Consider the following 25,016-nt stretch of genomic DNA (forward strand, 5'->3'; position numbering starts at 1 on the left):
GTACAGGATTTTTTGAACAATGTCTCAAATTTCGAAAAGAATATTGAAATAGGTTGGGATGAATATGAATTGAATATCCATCTTTTGAAAAATCAACAGTTCACCACCTCGATTATGGTGAATTGGCGAGTTATCAACGAAGACGACGTCTCCGGTCATGAGTATAGTTTGCCGCGCCTTGATAAAATTGGAAGTTTCCTTGGTGGACCACGAGCTCTGTTCCTTGTTTGCACGTTATCATATTCACACAATCATAGACAATTATTTGTAAGCTAGCCCGTTGAAATGGCACATTTTCTCGATGTTTTAGCAAGTATATATAGTGTTTTCACATTAGCATAATTTCCGAAAACGAAGACTATTAATTTGGGTTCGTTCCTTCCGTACATATGTACGTACGTACGAAGCCACCTATTGACAGATTTCATTCAAACTTTACATGAAGACAAAACATAATGTCTTACATATGTGCATCAAGTTACTTAATGATCGGAGAAAAAATGTTTTTTTTCATGGTACCCATGCTACTTTATCTTGAATGCCATGAACGTTTCTGTTTAAATTTTATACAAAGATAGTATACCAAGAGATACATCTGCACCAACATTATTTTTGTGATTCAATTGAATATGGCTGGCTGACACCCAATTTTTATGTAAAAGCACTATAAATCGTCATGTTTACATGATCGGAGCTGTTTCTCAGAGATGACTAGTTGGTATGATGATTGGATTATAGTTGCATGTCATATTTTTTCTGTGATTCAAACTAATATGGCTGACTGGTGGCCATTTTGTTTTTCATGATACCCATACCTACATGTACTTTCCCATGAATGCAATGAACATTTCTGTTTAAATTTTGTATAAAGACAGTTTACCATAGATACATCAACATGAATATTATTTTTGTAATTTGATTCAATATGACTGCCCAATGTCCAATTCTCATGTGAAAGCACTAAATCATAATTTTTTTACAAATCCATCTCCTATTAATGGTTTCAATCTAATCTCAATGACTTCATCAACATCAAATTGATATGTCAGATCACAAAATTTTGGACAGGGACTGTTTCATTAACAATGTATTAAATATAAATGCGTTGGGAAATAGCATAATTATATTGAGTGAGTGAGTGAAAGATGCAGGTGAGACTCCTCGTCGCAACGCGTTCTATTTATTTCCAACGCGCGTGGCGGGTGCCTTTTATTGCGTTTATTTTGTTCTTTTATTCACAAAATCTATCACTGGCAGCGTTTGTTTTGTCATGTCTCACAACTGAATGTCTAAGCTGACTTTGTTTTGGCTGTAAAAGGGTAAACTGTCAACCCCAGGGACTACTTTTCGAAATGGTGTGACACCAATGTTTATGTTGTTTATATTAAAAAACATGTCTTTTTATCTCACTTCAACTATAGATCCTTTTATAGTAAAACTATCAATGAAATCAAAAAAGTATTTTTGCTTGCGCCGTGTAAAAGGTGTTATATCGCTCTCTGGAGTTTTTCTGTAGAAATGTTCTAATTACACTATCAGCTCATGTCAGTTTTCTATTGATTCACTTTGCTATATGTCTGAGACTGACAAAATTTGACTTTTGGCTAATAAATTTCAAAACGACAAACTGATTAAAATATGATGTATTGTATGGTGTATATTTTATTTTATTTTTACAACATTTTTAGCTCCACTGTCTACTTTGTCGAGTGAAGCTTATCATATGAGTGATTGTCTGTCTTCAGCATCGACTTTTTGCTTTTTTGACTTCTTCTTGAAAACTACAAGTCTGATTGCTTTGATACTTGGTGTATACTTTGGGTATATGTGCAAGCCACGTTGCTAACTGATACAATGTTGTTAGTATTTTCATACAAAACAGATATTGATGCTACAAATGGTCAATTTGCGTTCTTAGTTTATAATCAGTTGTTTGTTTTATTCACAGACTTGCTGGCTGTGCTCTGAGAAAGGACCCAAGCATGAACAGAAGAATATCAAGACATTTCTCAGGTAATGAATTTGACAAGTTTAATTCTGTGCAATTATCTGATTCTGTGACTTGCAATGCAAGGTGGTGTGGTCACCAGATCAGTAGTAATTGCACATTCCCTTCTAACATTTCCCTGTTTCTGTGTGTGGATTACATTATACCTTAATTTGTAATAAAACAACTCTTATTAGTTAAAATGTCACATTAAAGCAAGCGAGTCGTCACCTAGGCAGGTGGCCATAGCGTGTCATTGTTTACAAACAAGCATTTATCCATGAGCCTTTGCGTTCTTAGCATCTGTTGTTATCGTTGCTTGGGACTTAATTCCCGCACATGCGCAGGTGAAAACCCTCCCACTTTAAAGTATGTGCAAATAAGATGAAATGATAAACAACGACCATCGTATGTTGTCGTAATTTAAATCTAGGCTATTTTGTTATTAGCGAAATGCTTAGATCTTTTCCTGCTGAACACAGTACCATATTGGAAGCATATTTCCAAAAAGACACTCACCAGTAAATGCATTAGTGTATACTGAACCATTATTATATGATTTAGTTTGGCCATTGACGTATCTCTGTTAGTAATACTGTAAAGGGGTTAATTATTTATTGGGTTTTAATTTTGCTTATTTCGCTGACTAGAAAATGGGCTAAATTAAAACCCAGTGAATATGTAAAGTTTAGTATAGAACACATTATCTAAATGATAAAATCATGAATTTAAAACCCACTGCATATGCCTGAAATGGTAAATCAGCGAAATTTAAACCCAGTGAAAATTTTACAGTAGAGTAAATATACAAACACATCATTGGAGCATGATTGACAGCACATTTGGGATTTTATTGTTGTTGTACAAGTATGAATACCGGGTATACATTATTCACAGTTCCTCTATGGAAGAGGGACTGTGCATTTTTATTAGTCCCTGTTAAAGTCCAATGGGGACTTATAATTCGGTCTCCGTGCGGCCGTTCGTGCGGCCGTTCGTGCGGCCGTTCGTCCAGAGTCATATTTCAGAATCCTTTTGACCTTTTGATGCAGTGGTTTAGCGATTCATTTTGAAATGGCCGACTGGCAGCCATCTTGTTTTTTGAAAATGTTGTTTTTTGAACATGCTTTGTCAGTTTTCATTCAAATTTGGTACATAGATTATACATGTTAGGATACATGTCCTCCTACCATCTGTGTGTGCGTATGTTCGTCCGTCCTTCCGGAGTCGTATTTCAGAATCCTTTCGCCCGATTCTGTTCATTCTTTGCATGGGCCTAGTACTTTACATGGGACATGTGCACATGCAGTGGTTTAGCGATTTAATTCAAAATGGCCGACTGGCAGCCATCTTGTTTTTTGAAAATGTTGTATTTTGGACTTGCTTTGTCAGTTTTCATTCAAACTTAGTACATAGATTATACATGTAAGGATACATGTCCATGATAATTTCTTTTGCAATTGGATCAAAGATGGCCGATTATCAGGCATCTTGTTTGTTTTTTTAAATGTGGTATCTTGGACATGCTTTGTCAGTTTTCATTCAAATTTGGCATATACTTTATAAATGTTAGGATACATGTCCATGACAATTTGTTTCAAAATCGGATCAAGGATGGCCTATTGACAGCCATCTGACTTTTTGGCCTTACTACTATATTTCCAAGATTTATGTACCATTTTCATTTTGGCACATACATCATACATGTCACTTTGTTTTATAATCAGATCAAAGATGGCCGAATAACAGCCATATTTTTGGCCATACTACTATATCTCTGTCACCAATGTATCATTTTAATTGATATTTAACATGTCATAAATGGATACATGTACATGTCAATTCAATTAGCAATTTGATCAATTATGGTCGACTGGCGGCCATCTTGATTATTTAAAATGTGATAACTTGGACATGCTTTCACTTTTAATCTATGTTTTTCTTTGCTATGTCTTAAACTGGAGGGGTCGTCACGCAACACATGTTCGAATTTGATGTAAATAAACAATCTGTTGTATACGCCACTTGAGACTCAAATTTCAAGGACACGCTCGCGACAACCCCTCCACGTTAATATCACGATAAGACGAAGAGAACATTCAAAAATTTGACAGGGACTGTGTAATTTCCAATGACTTGTGTTTACATTATTTTTAATTTTGTTGTTGTTTCAGGGATATAAGTTGCGCGTACAGGCATTCATGGCCATTGCTGTGTAACAGCGATGTGAAACAGTTATTTTGTGATAAAGAGATATTAGAAATAACCAAACAGCAAGATATCGCTCAATTAGCATTGAGTGCTGTGACTGTAAAGCGACAAAGAACAGACGAATACACTGGTAAGAAAACGGCATTAGTTTTACCCCCGAATGTAATACAATATATTCTTTGTGAATTGACTGCTGACCAATCAAAAACTTGTATCTTTTGCCAGAAACGTTTAATAGCTGGTACCGGAAAGTTTTTATAGTAATAAAAATAAGCTCAAGCGTAGGAGCCCTCATCTCTGAGGGTGTTAGCAACGTTATAGCAAGGTTTTGGTCTTAATCTGATGTTGACGTTGACAACTTTATACATTCTAATGAGATGATAGAACATCCAGACTTAAATTTGGTTTGTCTTAACCCATTAGGTACTAAAGTCAACTTTCATTAACATTCACAAAATAAAATATGTTATATTTTTCATGTAGGTAATAGAAAATTAATTTCATTTGGTCAACAAATATTGCACCAAAATGTTGCTTTGAAAAATTATTGCACTTAATTCAGTTATTTACATATTTTTGAATAGAATATCTGAATATATTATGGATGACTGTATATCAGACCTCACTGTTATTATTACTGATAGCTATCCCACAATTCCTACACAAGTTTTTGGATTGCAATACATTACAAAAACAATGCTACAAAAAAACAAATCATGATACTCTAGCAATACACAGTCATGGCAATTGTTAAATTTGTGAAACCGTGCATATACGTTTAATTAAATAAACAGAAAACCGAGCTGTTCATATTGGTCAACTTGAGCAAGAGCTGCTGTCTTGTAATGATCCACAGCGAATTATGGAATTATTAACTGAACTACATAGACTTGTACCTGGAAAAAGATTTTCCATGATTTGCTATAAGGTAAGGATTGAGTTGCTAGGATAACGGTTACAGGGTGAGAAGTGAGTTATGTTACAGGGTGAGAAGTGTGTTACAGGGTGAGAAGTGAGTTACGCTACAAGGTGAGAAGTGTGTTGTGTTACAGGGTGAGAAGTGTGTTATAGGGTGAGAAGTGTGTTGTGTTACAGGCTGAGAAGTGTGTTACAGGGTGAGAAGTGAGTTATGTTACAAGGTGAGAAGTGTGTTATGTTACAAGGTGAGAAGTGTGTTATGTTACAAGGTGAGAAGTGAGTTATGTTACAATGTGAGAAGTGTGTTGTGTTACAGGGTGAGAAGTGTGTTACAGGGTGAGAAGTGTGTTATGTTACAGGGTGAGAAGTGTGTTACAGGGTGAGAAGTGAGTTATGTTACAATGTGAGAAGTGTGTTGTGTTACAGGGTGAGAAGTGTGTTATAGGGTGAGAAGTGTGTTGTGTTACAGGCTGAGAAGTGTGTTACAGGGTGAGAAGTGAGTTATGTTACAAGGTGAGAAGTGTGTTATGTTACAAGGTGAGAAGTGTGTTATGTTACAAGGTGAGAAGTGAGTTATGTTACAATGTGAGAAGTGTGTTGTGTTACAGGGTGAGAAGTGTGTTACAGGGTGAGAAGTGTGTTACAGGGTGAGAAGTGAGTTATGTTACAAGGTGAGAAGTGTGTTGTGTTACAGGGTGAGAAGTGTGTTACAGGATGAGAAGTGAGTTATGTTACAAGGTGAGGAGTGTGTTATGTTACAAGGTGAAAAGTGTGTTACATGGTGAGAAGTGTGTTATGTTACAGGGTGAGAAGTGTGTTCAGGGGGAGAAGTGAGTTGTGTTACAAGGTGAGAAGTGTTTTATGTTACAGAGTGAGAAATGTGTTACAGGGTGAGAAGTGAGTTGTGTTACAAGGTGAGAAGTGAGTTATGTTACAGGGTGAGAAGTGTGTTACAGGGCGAGAAATGAGTTATGTTACAGGGTGAGAAGTGTGTTACAGGGTGAGAAGTGAGTTATGTTACAAGGTGAGAAGTGAGTTATGTTACAGGGTGAGAAGTGTGTTACAGGGCGAGAAGTGAGTTATGTTACAGGGTGAGAAGTGTGTTACAGGGCGAGAAGTGAGTTATGTTACAGGGTGAGAAGTGTGTTACAGGGCGAGAAGTGAGTTATGTTACAGGGTGAGAAGTGTGTTACAGGGTGAGAAGTGAGTTATGTTACAAGGTGAAAAGTGAGTTATGTTACAGGGTTAGAAGTGAGTTATGTTACAGGGTGAGAAGTGTGTTACAGGGTGACAAGTGAGTTATGTTAAAGGGTGAGAAGTGAGTTATGTTACAGGGTGAGAAGTGTGTTGTGTTAAATGATGAGAAGTGAGTTATGTTACAGGGTGAGAAGTGTGTTATGTTACAAGGTGAGAAGTGAGTTATGTTACAGGATGAGAAGTGTGTTACAGGGTGAGAAGTGAGTTGTGTTAAAGGATGAGAAGTGAGTTATGTTACAGGGTAACAGCAATAAAATACTCTTGTTTAACTAATTTTAGTTTATAATGTTATTTATGTAAGTGATTGATGGGCTCTTTCCCCCAAAAAGCTGGAACCTCCAGGAAAAATATCCAGGATTCCTATAGGACAAATTCATGTAGGATTCCTATAATATTTTGACACGGATTCCTATAGAACAAATTCTAATAGGATTCCTATAATATTTTGACACAAAATCATATAGGACAAAATCCTATAGGATTCCTATACGACAAAATCCTATAGGATTCCTATAATATTTTGACACAAAATCCTGTAGGATTCCTATAGGAAAACATGTGTCAAAATATTATAGGAATCCTATAGGAATTTGTTCTATAGGATTCTTATAGGGAACTTTTGTAAGGGGTTAGAAGCGAGTTATGTTACAAGGTGAGAATTGAGTTATGTTACAGGGTGAGAAGTGAGTTATGTTACAAGGTGAGAAGTGAGTTATGTTAATGAGTTAGAAGTGAGTTATGTTAAAGAGTTAGAAGTGAGTTATGTTACAGGGTGAAAAGTGAGTTATGTTAAAGGGTGAGAAGTGTGTTATGTTACAGGGTGAGAAGTGTGTTATGTTACAGGGTGAGGAGTGAGTTATGTTAAAGGGTGAGAAGTGAGTTATGTTAAAGAGTTAGAAGTGAGTTATGCTACAGGGTGAGAAGTGAGTTATGTTACAGGGTGAGAAGTGAGTTATGTTACAGGGTGAGAAGTGAGTTATGTTACAGGGTGAGGAGTGAGTTATGTTAAAGGGTGAGAAGTGAGTTATGTTACAGGGTGAGAAGTGTGTTATGTTACAAGGTGAGAAGTGAGTTATGTTACAGGGTGAGAAGTGAGTTATGTTAAAGGGTGAGAAGTGAGTTATGTTAAAGGGTTAGAAGTGAGTTATGTTACAGGGTGAGAAGTGAGTTATGTTACAGGGTGAGGAGTGAGTTATGTTACAGGGTGAGAAGTGAGTTATGTTACAGGGTGAGAAGTGAGTTATGTTACAGGGTGTAAAGTGAGTTATGTTACAGGGTGAGAAGTGAGTTATGTTACAATTTGAGAAGTGAGTTATGTTACAGGGTGAGAAGTCAGTTATGTTACATGGTGAGAAGTGAGTTACATATGTATGTTGTGGGGTGAAAAGTCCAGAACTGCCGTACGGGCATCAGCACTAATTGCATAAACCTTTAATAGCCAACATTCATGCAGAATAACTGCCCCTCCCCCTCCCTCCGTTTTTTTGGTGGGCTTATTGGCGGGAAAGTCCAGGGCTGTTTTTTTTTTGGTCCTGGTCCATCCCGACTCCAATATTAACTCAAACTGTTTGTTTCACAGTGGTACATATCAAAGAATTATCAGTTCATCATAGATGGCATGGGGAATGTTTTAACACAAGACTTGGTCTTCATTATGCTGGTGAAAGCAGAGCACTGTCGACAGATAAAGGTACACCACATTATTTTAATTACATGAAGGTATCTCAGTGTGTGAGCACTATGACAGGTTTTGTTAGCTCCGCTGTAGACAAAGTCAACAACGCAGAGCTCTTCATATTACTGATTGTTCGTGACTGTAGTCTGTTGTCAACTTTTTACATTTTTGTCTTCTTCTTCAAAATCGTTGAACCAAATGCTTTCATATTTGCAACATAGATTTTTGGGGTAGTCCTGTGTCAGATTTGTTCATTTCGTAATCATATGTTCAATTATCGAATTTTGATGAATATTTTTGTAATCTTTGGTATAAAGTTGGATTGCTTTGATACTATACAGCGAGCTATTTCAGTCGAGAGGCTGCTTGTTTCAAGAATTATCAAATGTGTCCATTACTCTCTATAAAAAATGAAAAAAAAAAAAGAAAGAAAGAAGACATCTAAAAGATAAGAAAATAAAGCCCGAACAAGGATCTTACTTTAATCCTTTGAGTGCCATTTTCAAATTTTGGCACCATCTACAAAATTATTGTGTGTAGTCTGCTCCTTCTTACATGAAATGTTGATAAAAATTGACAAACCTTCTGATCGTAAACTATAAGCAATATCTGAAACTGTCTGCATGGTTCAAAATTGTTATGAAATTTACTGAAAAGTTTACAAAATGTGAAAATATTTCCATTGAATCTTGGGAAAAATATCTGGCTCTCAATAGGTTAATCCAATTGGCAGTAATCATGAGTGTTTGTTGACTTTACACTATGAAAATATCATAGGATTATAGATTTGTTGCACCATTTGTTTGAAATCTTTGCTGAAATTTGCATGAAGATTTTAAAATTTCAACTAATTTATTTTGAGAGACAGAATAATACTAAATAAAAACAAGAGCTTACCAGTATAGATCATATTTATCATATTCTATTTGACTGTGTAGAAACTTGGATGCTTCAACAATATGTGTCGATAGTATGAGACATTACATTTTAGTGATATGGTTTTTTGATCTTCTCTGTCTTACTGTAGCGATATGTACATACATTATGACATCTGACAGTGAAGTAATACAGTCAAAACCTAAAATTGATGCTATTACCTGCTACTATGTTGTCACTATATTAATAATCAACTAACATCATTTGTTTGCAGAATTATTCTGCTGCCAAAAATCTTTTAGAAGCTGGGCTTATGAGAGTCAAGGACATCTCATTTAAACTCACCAAGGCCATAAAACAAGAGATATTGTATGTTGAGATATTGAGTGAAAATACGACTCGTATCAATAATGAACAGAAGGAAGATTATATCAAAAGGATCTTGTCATGCATGACAACATCACCAAGTGGTGAGTATGGATCTATGCCAGACACTGACAATTTTTACCTTCTTTACATAAACTAAAAACAAAATATATTTCATTTGCATCCTGTTTGGTGTGTGTCACCGTCATGTCTTTTTTTTACGGATTTTGTTCTCAAACTTTTGTTATCTAACTGTAGGGTCCAAATTTATTTTGCATATTAATTAGGTTGATATAATTACAGATATTGCACCAAGGGAAGAAATACTAGAACAGTGTATAGCATTTCTTTTGAACACTAAATCATGGAGTGTTGTGTTGGATATTCACAGCAAGATGGCATATGCTGACGTAAGTTGTTAGCTTTTTTCTATCCTGTAGATATAGGTAACGGTATGTTATAAGAGTCAGGCATTCTGTCTGTCCGTCTGTCTGTCTGTCCGTTCATCTGTTCATTAATTCATCTTGTCATCATTGAAGCTAGTCATCAAATGTGGATTGAATTTCATACTTGAATGTTGAACTATTAAATTTGTATGTAGATATCCCTAAAGTTTTAGGGATTGAGGGAAATACTGTAAAACCATTTATTATACATCTGTCACTTTAACGCCATAAATTACAGCGTGCCGTAATTTTGCGGTATTTTACTATGTATTTTCATCCTACCATATTAGGAAATACAAATTCCAAGTATGGAATATTTAAGGTAGAGATGTAGTTTATTTGTGAATTTCAATCAAAAATAGTTTTTTTCGTTTTTTATATAGATTTTTATCTAAAGAACATTCTGTGAAAATTTGACCAATGAATTCTTATTGGAACACCGTTAAAATTGCTGGTTATTTTCTGGATAAAAATAAAAAACACTCACACGTGGCAATGTTTATGTCCAATTGCCTAATTTGCATGAGTAAGCAAATAACAGGACCTTTGATTGACAATATGCAAATCGAGATTGTACGGGTCATGGTTCATTCAAACACGCGCATGTGCAGTTATTCTTAAATCAGTTTCCCTGAAGGCGTGGCTCTGAGTTTCTGATTGACTGAGAGATTTTATTTTTAAATAATTGTTTTCAAAAAATAAACTGAGCATGTGGAGAATAATTTAACATTGTTTACAGTGACAGCTCATTGTCGAAGCTTACTCATTCACGCTAGTCACAATAAACATCATACACTTGAATAGGCGTAAAACTACGGTAAAACTTAGTCTCTACTTTAGGCGTCAGGAATGACTGAATGACGCCAAAATACTCCTTAAAAGTCCCATTTTATTTTTTTCTAAATCCCATCCCGAATTTACGGCAGAATCTGGTCCCTCAAATAAGGAACACGTGAGCTTTGATTCTAACCGGATATATTGCACTGGGTCGGGGAGATACAAACTTTCGTGTATCTTTTATCCAATGGGCATCTGTCATTCGCAAGTTTTACTAGGTAGTGCGAGACAGCTTTGTTCTTAACCGGATGAACTCCGTTTAATTCAACGAAGCAAACAACTGACTATGCTAAAATAAATTGCAGAGGAACGCTAAAATTAATTGAAAACAAGCAAATAATTTCCATGTAAACAAATCACAGAGAGAGGTGACTTGATACATTAACAACTCTTTTGACCTATTAGTTTTGTGCTGACCTCTTCTCCGCATCTGATGTTTTGTTTTCCTTGTCATAAGACTTACTGATTGATGACTTTGTTTTGAGTTGTTTACAACTCGGCCACGACCTTTGCTTTTGCCGTGAAACATGGGGAAGTTTACATCAATTTGATGGACATTTCATTTTTTTAAACTAACGAAGCACACTGTCTAGCATCCCCATTTTTTTCATTTGCCGATTTCTATTCTGAAAAATTCGACCGCTCAAAAATGCACCCTAATTTTGCACTCTAAAAACATGTCAGATTTCCAACACTAATTATTTAAAACCGGTCAAAATTTTATAACTTTTTCGGTATAGGTGCCAGAGCTCTCTTCTTGCAGGCGACCGTCGCCGGTAGTACAACAGCATGTTTTGTACGTGTATCTGTGCGCTGATTGTCTGCGACTGTCTTAGAAAATCCCTGAATAGTGCGTACTGAAATCGAAAAAAAAAATTGCCTCCTTAAAAAACGAACAGTATTCAAATATTTCTTTTAACAAATATGTTGCAGTGGAAAAAATGGGATTGGAAACGCTGAACAAAACTTCTGTGCCTCGCGTTTTGATTCTAGGGTTACGCGATTATTCATTATTGTACATTCGCTTCCTGGAGTTGGTTCTCAATTCTACATAAAAATCATCGAGGATAAATAATTTAATATCCCACTTTGTACTCTTCACGATAAACCATAGGTCCGTCGTCCGTGTCAATGTTTTACTTTTTCGACTTCTTCTTGAAAACTACAAGCCTGAATGCTTTTATACTTGGTGTATATGTACCTTGGGTAGACCTCTCTCTGATTTGTTCATTTTGTAATGATATCTTTAATTCTCTAATTTTGGTGAATATTTTTGTAATTTTTGGTAAAAAGTGATATTTTCGACTTCTTGTTAAAAACCGCAAGTCCAATTGCTTTGATATTACATATATAGGTACTACATGTGTATCTCTCTCAGATTTGTTCATTTTGTAATGATATCTTCAATTCTCTAACTTTGGTGAATATTTTTGGAAAAAAGTGATATTTTCGACTTCTTGTTATTTCTTGTTATATTTCTTTTAACAAATATGTTGCAGTGGGAAAAATGGGATTGGAAACGCTGAACAAAACTTCTGTGCCTCGCGTTTTGATTCTAGGGTTACGCGATTATTCATTATTGTGCATTCGCTTCCTGGAGTTGGTTCTCAATTCTACATAAAAATCATCGAGGATAAATAATTTAATATCCCACTTTGTACTCTTCACGATAAACCATAGGTCCGTCGTCCGTGTCAATGTTTTACTTTTTCGACTTCTTCTTGAAAACTACAAGCCTGAATGCTTTTATACTTGGTGTATATGTACCTTGGGTAGACCTCTCTCTGATTTGTTCATTTTGTAATGATATCTTTAATTCTCTAATTTTGGTGAATATTTTTGTAATTTTTGGTAAAAAGTGATATTTTCGACTTCTTGTTAAAAACCGCAAGTCCAATTGCTTTGATATTACATATATAGGTACTACATGTGAATTTCTCTCAGATTTGTTCATTTTGTAATGATATCTTTAATTCTCTAATTTTGGTGAATATTTTTGTCATTATGGTAAAAAGTGCTATTTTCGACTACTCGTTAAAAACCACAAGTCCAATTGCTTTGATACTACATATGTAGGTACTACATGTGTATCTCTCTCAGATTTGTTCATTTTGTAATGATATCTTCAATTCTCTAACTTTGGTGAATATTTTTGGAAAAAAGTGATATTTTCGACTTCTTGTTAAAAACCGCAAGTCCAATTGCTTTGATATTACATAAATAGGTACTACATGTGAATTTCTCTCAGATTTGTTCATTTTGTAATGATATCTTTAATTCTCTAATTTTGGTGAATATTTTTGTCATTATGGTAAAAAGTGCTATTTTCGACTACTCGTTAAAAACCACAAGTCCAATTGCTTTGATACTACATATGTAGGTACTACATGTGTATCTCTCTCTGATTTGTTCATTTTGTAATGATATCTTTAATTCTCTAATTTTGGTGAATATTTTTGTAATTTTTGGTAAAAAGTGATATTTTCGACTTCTTGTTAAAAACCGCAAGTCCAATTGCTTTGATATTACATATATAGGTACTACATGTGTATCTCTCTCAGATTTGTTCATTTTGTAATGATATCTTCAATTCTCTAACTTTGGTGAATATTTTTGGAAAAAAGTGATATTTTCGACTTCTTGTTAAAAACCGCAAGTCCAATTGCTTTGATATTACATAAATAGGTACTACATGTGAATTTCTCTCAGATTTGTTCATTTTGTAATGATATCTTTAATTCTCTAACTTTGGTGAATATTTTTGTCATTTTTGGAAAAAAGTGATATTTTCGACTTCTTGTTAAAAACCGCAAGTCCAATTGCTTTGATATTACATAAATAGGTACTACATGTGAATCTCTCTCAGATTTGTTCATTTTGTAATGATATCTTTAATTCTCTAATTTTGGTGAATATTTTTGTCATTATGGTAAAAAGTGATATTTTCGACTTCTTGTTAAAAACCACAAGTCCAATTGCTTTGATTTTACATATATTGGTACTACATGTGGATCTCTCTCTGATTTGTTCATTTTGTAATGATATCTTTAATTCTCTAATTTTGGTGAATATTTTTGTCATTATGGTAAAAAGTGATATTTTCGACTTCTTGTTAAAAACCGCAAGTCCAATTGCGTTCATATTACATGTATAGGTACTACATGTCGACCTCTCTCTGATTTGTTCATTTTGTAATGATATCTTTAATTCTCTAATTTTGGTGAATATTTTTGTCATTATGGTAAAAAGTGATATTTTCGACTTCTTGTTAAAAACCACAAGTCCAATTGCTTTGATATTACATATATAGGTACTACATGTGGATCTCTCTCTGATTTGTTCATTTTGTAATGATATCTTTAATTCTCTAATTTTGGTGAATATTTTTGTCATTATGGTAAAAAGTGATATTTTCGACTTCTTGTTAAAAACCACAAGTCCAATTGCTTTGATATTACATATATAGGTACTACATGTCGACCTCTCTCAGATTTGTTCATTTTGTAATGATATCTTTAATTCTCTAATTTTGGTAAATATTTTTGTCATTTTTGGTAAAAAGTGATATTTTCGACTTCTTGTTAAAAACGACAAGTCCAATTGCTTTGATATTACATATATAGATACTACATATGACCCACTCTCAAATTGTTTCATTTCATGATGATATCTTCAATTCTTTAATTTTGATGTCATTGAATATTTTTGTCATTTTTGATAAAAAGTGATATTTTCTTCTTGTTAAAAACCACAATCATTTATGGTTAAAAATTATATTTTTGAATTCTTGTTGAAAACAGCAAGTCCCATTGCATTGATACTATGCATATTGTTCATTTTCTAATGATATCTTCTGTTCTTTAATTGAAATGTGCATTGCTAACAGCGGAGCTATCTCAGCCGAGAGGCTGCTTGTTATTGAAAATACATGGAAAAGAAGCCATGATGTTTTGGTCGTGATAGGTCACCTTCTTAGGACCGCCCCCTGTTTAATAATTCATGAGATGACATCATATTTACTGGGCATTACCACGTGTTTTTACCGACCCCATCAAAACACTGGTACGAATGACGTGTTTCTGATTTATATATTCAAGAGCAGTTGTTCTGATTCAACGATTTTACATCAAATGTCTATGTCTATACGTTAACTTTCAATTTCAATAGTCTAGAAAGTCTGACGAAGTATGACAAAGCAGTAATTAGCCTTTTTCTCGTCTTCTATTTTTGGTAAATTTTTGGGTTTTAAATTAAAATAGCTGATAGACGCTTTGGCCATTTACCTTGAAATTTCCACACATTATTGACAAGGTGTTCCCCCTCCAAAATGCGTCCGGACAGTTTATTACGGCGAGTAGAACAAAAATAACAAGTCCGCAATTAATATAGATATATAAATTATGCAAAAATAGAAAAGGGTGAACTTTGAGGTCATGCTGTGCGACTTTGAAAGTCGTTAGAGAGATGAGTGGACGCATTTGAATTAGTAGTATATCAAGGTATCCAGTGATGTAATTTTACCCACAAACGGACTTGAAGTTTTTAAGCTGATTTTTTTTAAACCACTTTTGTCCAAAAAAGCATATTTTTGACCCAAAATCAAAAACGCATTCTGGATAATTAAAATAAAGACAAGTTTTACAAAGTTTGTATAATAAGCTTTCAGAAAATATATAACATGTTGGATATATAATACCATATTTATTGTCTACCTAATTACTCAATTAAAAAGCAAGCCAAATAAACTGCATCTCTACCTTAATAATAATAAAAACAAACATGGCTGCCACCAGGGTTTGACCGGACTCCACACTCCACTTTTTGGATCTTGGCATTCCCATTGAAAGGAAAATATGTACATGTATAATAATAGGGTTCTTACAAGGATACCTCAAATATGCACTCAGACAGTACGCCGTTGCATCAACCTCTGCTGTGCGTTGGTTGATATTCCTGCAGTACTGTCTTTGTGCATACTTTGAGGTATCCTCGTAATAACCTCATATTATTTTCACATTTTAATGCATTGAGCAAGTTCACTGGATTTAATTCACGTCAGGAAACAACGAGTTCTATTGTTATTTTACATAATCACATGGATTTAATTTAGCGGATTTTACTTATCCACAAAAATATTTAAATTAAAAACCAGCGATTAGTTAATGCCTTTATAGTATTTGACGATTTCCCAAATTTACACATGTTCCGAATTACTGCAGTCTGTATTTCAAAATGCAAATGAAACTTTATGAATTTTAATGCATTGGAACAATATTCTTTAAATAAAGGTACAAATTAATGAAATTTGAACAACAAATAGGCAGCCGAAACAATTGTCAACAACGATGTTTCATACATATTTCCTAAAGTTTCCACAAATTATGTGTTTAAAAATGTTAAACATTGACAATTTTTCTTGCTGTTGTAGCATTGAATGATTTTACCAAAAAAAATTAAAAGCACATAGTTTGCACAAATTCAGACTGTTGCCATACACCAATGAAACTTTAGCAATGATTTCAGATTGCAAATTTAAAATTTTGATAAAAAAATGAATTGCAATTGAAGAATAAATCTAGCATTTGCTGTAATGTAAAAGTTTCTTTACTTGTTACTTGTATCATCTAATTTTTTTTTCAATAGTTTGGTAAATTAATTGCCAATGTGTGTAAGGATTTACCTGATATCAAAGCAAGTCGTATCGCGGCTAGAGATCTCTGGGACGCAGTGGCTGCTATATTTATGGCGGCAACTCACAATAAACGCGGTATGCAGTCGGGTAAAGGAAGCAAAGAAATAATTCCAGCTATTATGAATAGGTATGTGTTACATCAATATTTATACTGATGTACTCGATTGTAATTGATTTGTTCTTTTTGACTGATCTACTGTCTTTCAAATGCTAACTGATCAAATCCCGCATGCTAAAGGATCATGTTTTAGTTTACAAATTCTTGAAATAATCTGTTAAGAAGCTTTGGACTGAATTAAATATTGATTAGTTTCTTCATCCTTTGCCATCAGGGAACAGACATTGAATTTATTATTATACTTCATTTGTTTGGTACCGGTAGTAGTAGTGTATGCGCTTACGTAAATGACAGAGATGTGTCTATGGTCAAAATAAGTTTTTAATAATCAAGTTTACAATATAGAGAACTGTTGGTTTTCACATGCTTCTATTGGAGATGGGTTTCTAATAGAGCAAATACGGTATATCCTGACAGTATTTTGCTGAGTAACATTGGCTTTAAAAGTTGTCCAATTTTGATAATTAATGACATTTTACTGATTTAAAAAAAAAAAAAAAACTTTTTCAATTTCAGGGGGAAGTTTGTACATTTTCTCCAGCAACTGACTGAACCTCTGTGTATATCTGTAATGCTATCCTGCTTAGCTAAATTACGTAACCTTATCCATGACGATATTGGTACAGATGTTTCCAGTGATTATCCAACCCTGTGGCCAACGACAGTGTCTAAGTGAGTGTCAACATAAAACAGTGAAAATAAAACAATATTAAAGGTAGAAGCCTACTCATGAATGAAAATACCAAGTGTTTATTCATTTCACAAGAATGTGTACTCCAGGACAATATTATGACATTGACTTCAAAAAAGTTGGGGGTCACCAGCCTAATATTCGAGAAAATAATGGGTATTTTACTAGATAGTTGACATTTTTCATTATGTCATATTTTAAATTGTAGGCTGGTGACATACATAGATAATATATTGTTAAGGATGGGGTATTTTTTGTTATCATTGTTATTTCAAAAATACGAGTTTTAAAAATGGTCAAACAAATTTTTCTAAAAATAGCGATTTTTAGCTCCCTTGAAATTCGTAAATGTGCTGGTTACATGTACAGTGTTCTCCTCGGGCCTGCGTCGCTTAGACAATAGCCATGTAACTTTCGTTTCGCCAGCGATTCTGCAGTGTTCTCATCAGGTCTTTTAAAGGGTATCGGGTCCGATACTGACTGTTCTTTCTTTCCACGATACTGTTTCCTTCAAGCTGGGCTGTTTCCAGACCATTGTTTTGCAATGATGAATCAGAACAGAACAATTCGTGTGAACTGATCGATCCTAACTTATTATCTGGATACTCGTATTCACCTGCGGATACTTCGGCCTACTTTCAAGCATGAATATAGAAGGAAATCAACGATTTTTTTTCAGTATCGTTCCAGACTTTGCAAGAAATTTATATAATAATCACAGTGATCACTACTATTGGGTTCAAAAATTATTTATGATCATTCAAAATATAGTGGCCATGGCTGTCGGTTCAACCCAGTACTGACCTTCACCGCTATTGCGACGCCACGAGCAGAGAAAAGGAAAGCTGAATCCCTGCGTCTACACTTAATCCATGTATAAGGCAGACACCCGACAGCAACAGCAAGGAAGTTTGTCAGTTTTATTCAAGATATAAATTTTCTATTTTACGCATTGGAGCTACACAACGTGACTGAAAGCACTTCCAATGTTATCTAATTTGTAAACAATCTCTTTGCACACGACTCCCAGTGTCTTCTCCTCGAGCAGACAGTAATGTTTCACATTTGTTTTTGCATGGTTTCCATCTTACTCAAATAAAACGAAGCAGTTGATTCCTATTTTACTTAGTGTTTATTCTTTTTTGATACAAAAATGCACTCATTAAACAAATAGTAAATATGCGAGTTTTTTGTTTTTGCCGACCGAGGACAAGGAAGACAAAATGGCGGTAGTTTTATGTAGGGTCGATCGCGATCTTCGGTTTGTATCAAAAGCACGTCTAACAGATGAAATTTCAAGCGATAATTTGATAGCAATTAAACAAATTTCAATCGTTGGCGTATGTAAGGGCTGGATCACTTACTTTCAAGGGCTCAAAGTCCGGACGAACATTAAACTACGATGTTTTTATTTATCTGTTTTAGGTATGTTGTACAGACTTTTCAGTTGTACTATTTTGATGATTTAATTTCGAGAATCTGTCAAAGAAACAATCTGTTGTTACTTTACATGTTCACGTAGGTTTAATTTAGCAGATTTTACTTGTCAGCAAAAATAGTGAAATGTGCCCATTGCGTCAGCAAGATCTATCCCGATTTGCTGCACTGAGGTTGATTGCGGTTTTTACTACTCCATCGCTAATGACACTAATTACCAAGAATTAAAAAAAACAAGTAAAATTAAGTCGCATTGGGAAAAAAAAAACATAAGAAAATCAAAGCAAAAATTATTCAACTGCAGACGAGACAAGCCTGACCTCTAGAAATACCTCATTCATAGAGTGCCTCATTAGTGCCCTTTGTTTACAAGTATAGTGTCCTTGCATGTTTTTCAAAATGCCCATATCAAAATCATGTGTTTCCATATACATGTCATAGATTCTCAGACATCTTGATCAATTTTATTGATGGATTGACCTACATGAAATTACATTCACTTATTAGGCAAAGCCTTTACAGTTTAACTTTAATTGAAAAATATTAGGGCAAGTTTCTCATAAAACCTCACACATCAAAAATTATGAGTAGGCTTCTACCTAAAGATGTTTGTAAAACCATGAAATTGTTTTCATGGATGGTAAGCCTTACACTGTTTTCACTGTTATATTTTTATTTGAGGAATAAGAGAATAAAATACTCACAGTTATTGTTCATTTTGCAATATTTTTTTTGAATTCTTTGAGTTTTGTACATTGTGTAAAAGATGACTATAAATGTTTAAACTTTAAAAAAAAAAATCTTTGTTCAAAATTTTTTGACCCAACCCCCTCCCCATTCCACAAGATTTAACTTTTTGGCTAAAGTTACCAAAACGCTGTATCTCCAGACAATGTAAGTATCTTACTTATCCACAGATATATTCATACAATATATGCATGTACATGTACTATAGAATTCTTACACTGGAAGTTGAAAAAAAATTGAAAATGCTATTTAAATATTTATTTTACCAGTAACTTTATCAGGGCAAGCTTACAATAACTGCTATGTTGTTGTTTTTCTCATATGCAGTATGAGTGCGATAAATAAAGACATGGTTGCCATGGTTACAACTGAACTGGTACACCACATCTTATCTGTCAACTCAACGCATCCATCATGGTTGAAAACGCAGGCTGACATACACTATGGTAAGTGTGAGGTAATGGAAGTCTTTACATTCAGGGAACCTATGTAGTACATATTAAACCTTTGAGTGCCATTGTCTACATACACTATGGTAAGTGTGAGGTAATGGAACCTATGTAGTACATATTAAACCTTTGAGCGCCATTGTCTACATACACTATGGTAAGTGTGAGGTAATGGAAGTCTTTACATTCAGGGAACCTATGTAGTACATATTAAACCTTTGAGTGCCATTGTCTACACAGTGATTTTGTACAGACTACTCCCACAAAAAATGTTGGAAGAAATTGACAAACATTTTCATCAACCACTGAAAAAAAATTCTGAAACTGTGCGATCCAAAATGATGATAGAATTTAGTGGCAATTTTACAAAATGTAAAATTATGTGCACTGAATTTTGAATGGAAAAAATATCTGGCGCATGCCCAGCTTTCATCAATCAAAACAAAACGCGTCATTCTAAATCACGTCGTGTGTTTGAGGTCACGCCGTGGTAAAATTCATTGTAATTGCATCTACAAGGTGTATGATAAAACCTTTATGGACTGGATACAGCTTTTGCTGCCCTCGGTCGTACAGCTTACACACCCTCGAAAGCTCAGGCGCTCCCGTCGCACGACCTCAGGCTGCAAAAGCAGTATCCAGAATATTTTCATTGCTAGTGGAAAAGAATCTAATACTGTTAAATTAAAAAATAAAACCCCAATGAAATCTGCACTGCTGCAATATTTCAGTTTTTCCTGATGTCTTAAAATGAAAGTGGTTTATTATACAAGAGATTTAGACCTCACTTTATAATCAATTTCACATGCAATCCAGCACTGGTTCGTTTATTATATACAACAATCACAAATAAGCTTTTCTCTATGCTGTGAATACAACTTTCTTTCTTGTCTCAATTCCTTCAACAGCTGATAACCAGTATGCTGCCGCTCTCAGATTTTACCTAGAAGCCGGTGTCATTGTGAGTGATTGCTTCAGCCACTCGGTTCCTAGGACGTTATGGAACGACAAAGTATATAAACGAATGATTAAATGCTGCTCGTATCTGCAGTGTCACACGCAGGCTGCTATTCTATGTCAGTTTCTAGAGCATTCTGACTATACCACTGCCTTCAAAGAACTGCAGGAAAAAAGCTGGTGAGAGGTGTTGAATTGTTTGATTTTTTTTTTTTTTACACATACTCATTACTGTATTAGTAAATGACAGAGTTGTGTTTATGGTCAAAATAAGCCATATTTTATTGATTTAGTCTAATGCTAAAAATGCAGTGCAATATATTAATGATTATTCAAAGATTATATGACTGCGTCAACAATCTATCCTCTATTATGAATGATGACATACACGTATGCCTGAACGTTCTTCAATCAATGACCTGTATTAATATAGGTCACAAGCAGTGACATCATAGTTAGAGTGGCAGCAGTGCATTACTAGTTCTATCTCTGGATAATCTTGAAATACTTGTACACTAACATGTATCATGTGTTGCTGCATTCGATTATTATGTCTACACCACTATGTATGTTTATGTGTTTGAATTATGCTCCAACTTGCTAAAAATTTAAAGGCTGGTGATCATCATGTAGTGCATGTTAGAATTTCATGTAAACAATCAGTGTATATTACACATGTTTTGTACGTCACTATGAGTCCCATATCAAACAGGAAGTAGCGCGATGACATGATTAAACATGATTCACATTACCAGTATCTAGGGCTCATAATAATTCAGTCAATGAGTACACACAATGCATCTCCTGTGTAGTGTCTGCTTTGCGTACATACTAACAAATATGAGTATATACATGTACTAGTTACAAACCACTATTGTCTTCTCAGTTTTTTCTTTACAATGTGTTTAACTTTTAGATTCCATTGACAAGTTATTTGCTATTCTGTACATTACCAAATTGTGTATAAAAAGTCAAACTAGGGTGTGTTTATTCTCTGGTTATGATACATTGCTTGCTAATGATGTGGTGTGTTTATTTTCTAGCTATGATGTAATGGATGCATTATATGATGCATTGCTAATGATGTGGTGTGTTTATTTTCTAGCTATGATGCAATGGATGCATTATATGATGCATTGCTAATGATGTGGTGTGTTTATTTTCTAGCTATGATGCAATGGATGCATTATATGATGCATTGCTAATGATGTGGTGTGTTTATTTTCTAGCTATGATGCAATGGATGCATTATATGATGCATTGCTAATGATGTGGTGTGTTTATTTTCTAGCTATGATGCAATGGATGCATTATATGATGCATTACTAATGATGTGGTGTGTTTATTTTCTAGCTATGATGCAATGGATGCATTATATGATGCATTGCTAATGATGTGGTGTTTTTATTTTCTAGCTATGATGCAATGGATGCATTATATGATGCATTGCTAATGATGTGGTGTGTTTATTTTTTAGCTATGATGCAATGGATGCATTATATGATGCATTACTAATGATGTGGTGTGTTTATTTTCTAGCTATGATGCAATGGATGCATTATATGATGCATTGCTAATGATGTGGTGTGTTTTATTTTCTAGCTATGATGCAATGGATGCATTATATGATGCATTGCTAATGATGTGGTGTGTTTATTTTCTAGCTATGATGCAATGGATGCATTATATGATGCATTGCTAATGATGTGGTGTGTTTATTTTCTAGCTATGATGCAATGGATGCATTATATGATGCATTGCTAATGATGTGGTGTTTTTTATTTTCTAGCTATGATGCAATGGATGCATTATATGATGCATTGCTAATGATGTGGTGTGTTTATTTTTTAGCTATGATGCAATGGATGCATTATATGATGCATTACTAATGATGTGGTGTGTTTATTTTCTAGCTATGATGCGCAATGGATGCATTATATGATGCATTGCTAATGATGTGGTGTGTTTATTTTCTAGCTATGATGCAATGGATGCATTATATGAGTACATCTGGGATATCACAATATTAGAATTTCTTGTCTGTATCCTTTGAATTATGAGACTTGAATAGCTAGCATCTGCAACTCATGTTTTGGGTTATGTGTATCCACAGTCAGCTGGCGCAATATAACCCCAACAGATCGTATTTTTGTGAAAGATTGGTATTTTTGTCCTGATTTGTAGGAATCTGAAAAACACATTTCACAACTTGTCTCTTATTTAGTTTTATGCTGCATTCATTTTATTATCACGTGTGCGCCAGCTGACTGTGTGTATATCCATCAATCCATCCAACATCATTTCTTAAACAGGCCTTGATCTTTGATGTTTTATTGACCTTTAACTGATGGGGCCATTTTGTCCAAAAAACAAAATGTCATGAATTTATTGGATATACCGATACTTTAGTTTGATTTCATTCAAGTTTAATGTGATATCTCAACAATTCATATTAAAAAATATGTCGCCAACTACTACACCTGTATAACTACACCCTATAGGAATGGCTTGGTAAGAAACACCTGAATTTGTCCATGTTTTATGATCGAGTTAACCATTTATTAATTTGTCTGTGTGTACAATAAATGCATTCTGTAGGTTTGTCTTTATAGCCCTATTTGATTCAGAGATCAAAGAACAAGTAATTGAGGTTAACAATTTGTTCAGTTTACATTTATTCCATTTAGTGCATTAAAACTAAGATGTCACTGAACTTATTGCTATGACTATGTATATACGTTGTGATTAATTAACTTCTTTACATCAGATAACCATAACAAGCATGGTGAAGTTGATAAACAACAGAAAGCTGTAAGTTTACTATACACTGCATTCCAGAACTTATGTATGTGGAGTGGTATTTTAGAAAGAAAATTATAAGGGCGATGGTCATTGCAACCAATTGCATTAAATATATGCGTTCCATAGCAAAGCTATGGTTTTGTTCCAATTTTTATTGCTACCAATTGTGGTGCACGTACCATAAATCGAACATGAACGCTCTTAAAGAATGTTATAATAATGCATTCCGCAGACTGTTTGGACTGTAGCGCTAGTAATATGTTCGTTACAAACCGCATTAATTTGTTTCTGTATATTTATCGTAATCTTATTTTTAAATTTAATGAACGTGGGCAGGGGTCGTCAAATCGTCTGCTTTTGAGTCTGTATAACTCTGGTATACAGTGGATGTCAGCACTTTTCCAACACTGAAAAAATCAGCTGTACTAATGTTTTCTCTTCTGTTCTGCTATGGATCTTATGATTTGAATTAAAAGCTATAATAATAATAGCAGTGTACGCATGTGTGTGCAATGCAGCATTGATACAAAATCTGAATTTACCCTGCTGTCACTACGTCCACCGTTTAAATTGTGTGTATAACAATAGATTTATTGGTCATGACTGAGTTTACCGTCCTCCAATGGGTGCTATTTCATGAACTCAATAACAACTTAATATTGAAGTAATTTTGGTCCAAGATGACTAATCAGTGCAAAATATTTTATATTGGTCGTTATATTTATGTTGTTGTGATTGTTTTTGTAATGATAATAACGTAGAAATTATATAAATACCATCAGAATCATCTACGTATTGATTATGACTGTTACGTATGAAATTTGATGTGGGGGAGATATTGCTGGTCTTATATGGGTTTGTCACCATGGTGCTTGACCACTGTCAATCCAGATATTAGACAGACAAATTTAAATAATATTGTATGTACTTGAAGTGACAGCCAACGTTGCCAAGGTGACTCTCGTCACTTGCAGCTGTTTGATTAATATAATAATTCAGAATTGTTCATCCACAGATGCGATGTATTGGAAAGCCAGAACTGAACTCCTTCAACCCAGAAGTGGTATTAATTCAGGCATCCCAGACACGGAAAAATAAGTTCCTCCAGGCCATGGCAAAACAATATCTTTAATATTACTCATCTGACAGTGTGTTGTATTTTAGCTGTATTGCTATCTGCATCTAACAGACACGATATTTCCAACTCAGGTGTATCTTTTTTTGCTCTCTTGCCCAGTCAAGGGATTTCTACACCAGTTTGCCTGGGAAGATGTACATTTTTATGGTTATTGTGACGATTATTGAAAATTATTCATGTTAAATCAATCATGAATCTAATTTGCATATTCTGTACAATGAGAATACATCAGAAATAAAATACGGCTTTTTGTACTTTATTTACTAAATTGGTTGGTTATACATTACTATTGCATCATCACAAGGTTTATAAATATATTTACATGCAAGGTTAATGAACAGAATGATGGGCTGGACGTGCTGCAGCTCTTGTAGGAATATCCAAGATACCATACCATACGAGTATGCTAGAT

At 34.4% G+C, this 25,016-nt stretch overlaps 1 protein-coding gene across 1 annotated transcript in view; it reads left to right on the top strand.

The window, feature by feature from the left end:
* LOC102805949 (integrator complex subunit 8-like) overlaps positions 1 to 24,863 on the top strand; it is a 32,700-nt gene extending 7,837 nt beyond the window's left edge. Inside the window, exons 9-21 of the mRNA XM_085500178.1 lie at positions 1,949 to 2,013; positions 4,162 to 4,328; positions 4,993 to 5,126; positions 7,953 to 8,063; positions 9,199 to 9,394; positions 9,594 to 9,700; positions 16,217 to 16,392; positions 16,900 to 17,055; positions 19,586 to 19,704; positions 20,616 to 20,844; positions 22,642 to 22,706; positions 23,432 to 23,475; positions 24,482 to 24,863. Of these exons, the coding sequence (XP_085356304.1) occupies positions 1,949 to 2,013; positions 4,162 to 4,328; positions 4,993 to 5,126; positions 7,953 to 8,063; positions 9,199 to 9,394; positions 9,594 to 9,700; positions 16,217 to 16,392; positions 16,900 to 17,055; positions 19,586 to 19,704; positions 20,616 to 20,844; positions 22,642 to 22,706; positions 23,432 to 23,475; positions 24,482 to 24,598 (1,686 nt within the window). The 3' untranslated portion in view covers positions 24,599 to 24,863. The remainder of the gene's footprint in view (positions 1 to 1,948; positions 2,014 to 4,161; positions 4,329 to 4,992; positions 5,127 to 7,952; positions 8,064 to 9,198; positions 9,395 to 9,593; positions 9,701 to 16,216; positions 16,393 to 16,899; positions 17,056 to 19,585; positions 19,705 to 20,615; positions 20,845 to 22,641; positions 22,707 to 23,431; positions 23,476 to 24,481) is intronic.
* The last annotated feature ends 153 nt before the right edge of the window (positions 24,864 to 25,016 follow it).

This window comes from Saccoglossus kowalevskii, chromosome 6, assembly GCF_978046115.1.
Source record: "Saccoglossus kowalevskii chromosome 6, keSacKowa6.1, whole genome shotgun sequence".
Lineage (NCBI taxonomy): Eukaryota > Metazoa > Hemichordata > Enteropneusta > Harrimaniidae > Saccoglossus > Saccoglossus kowalevskii.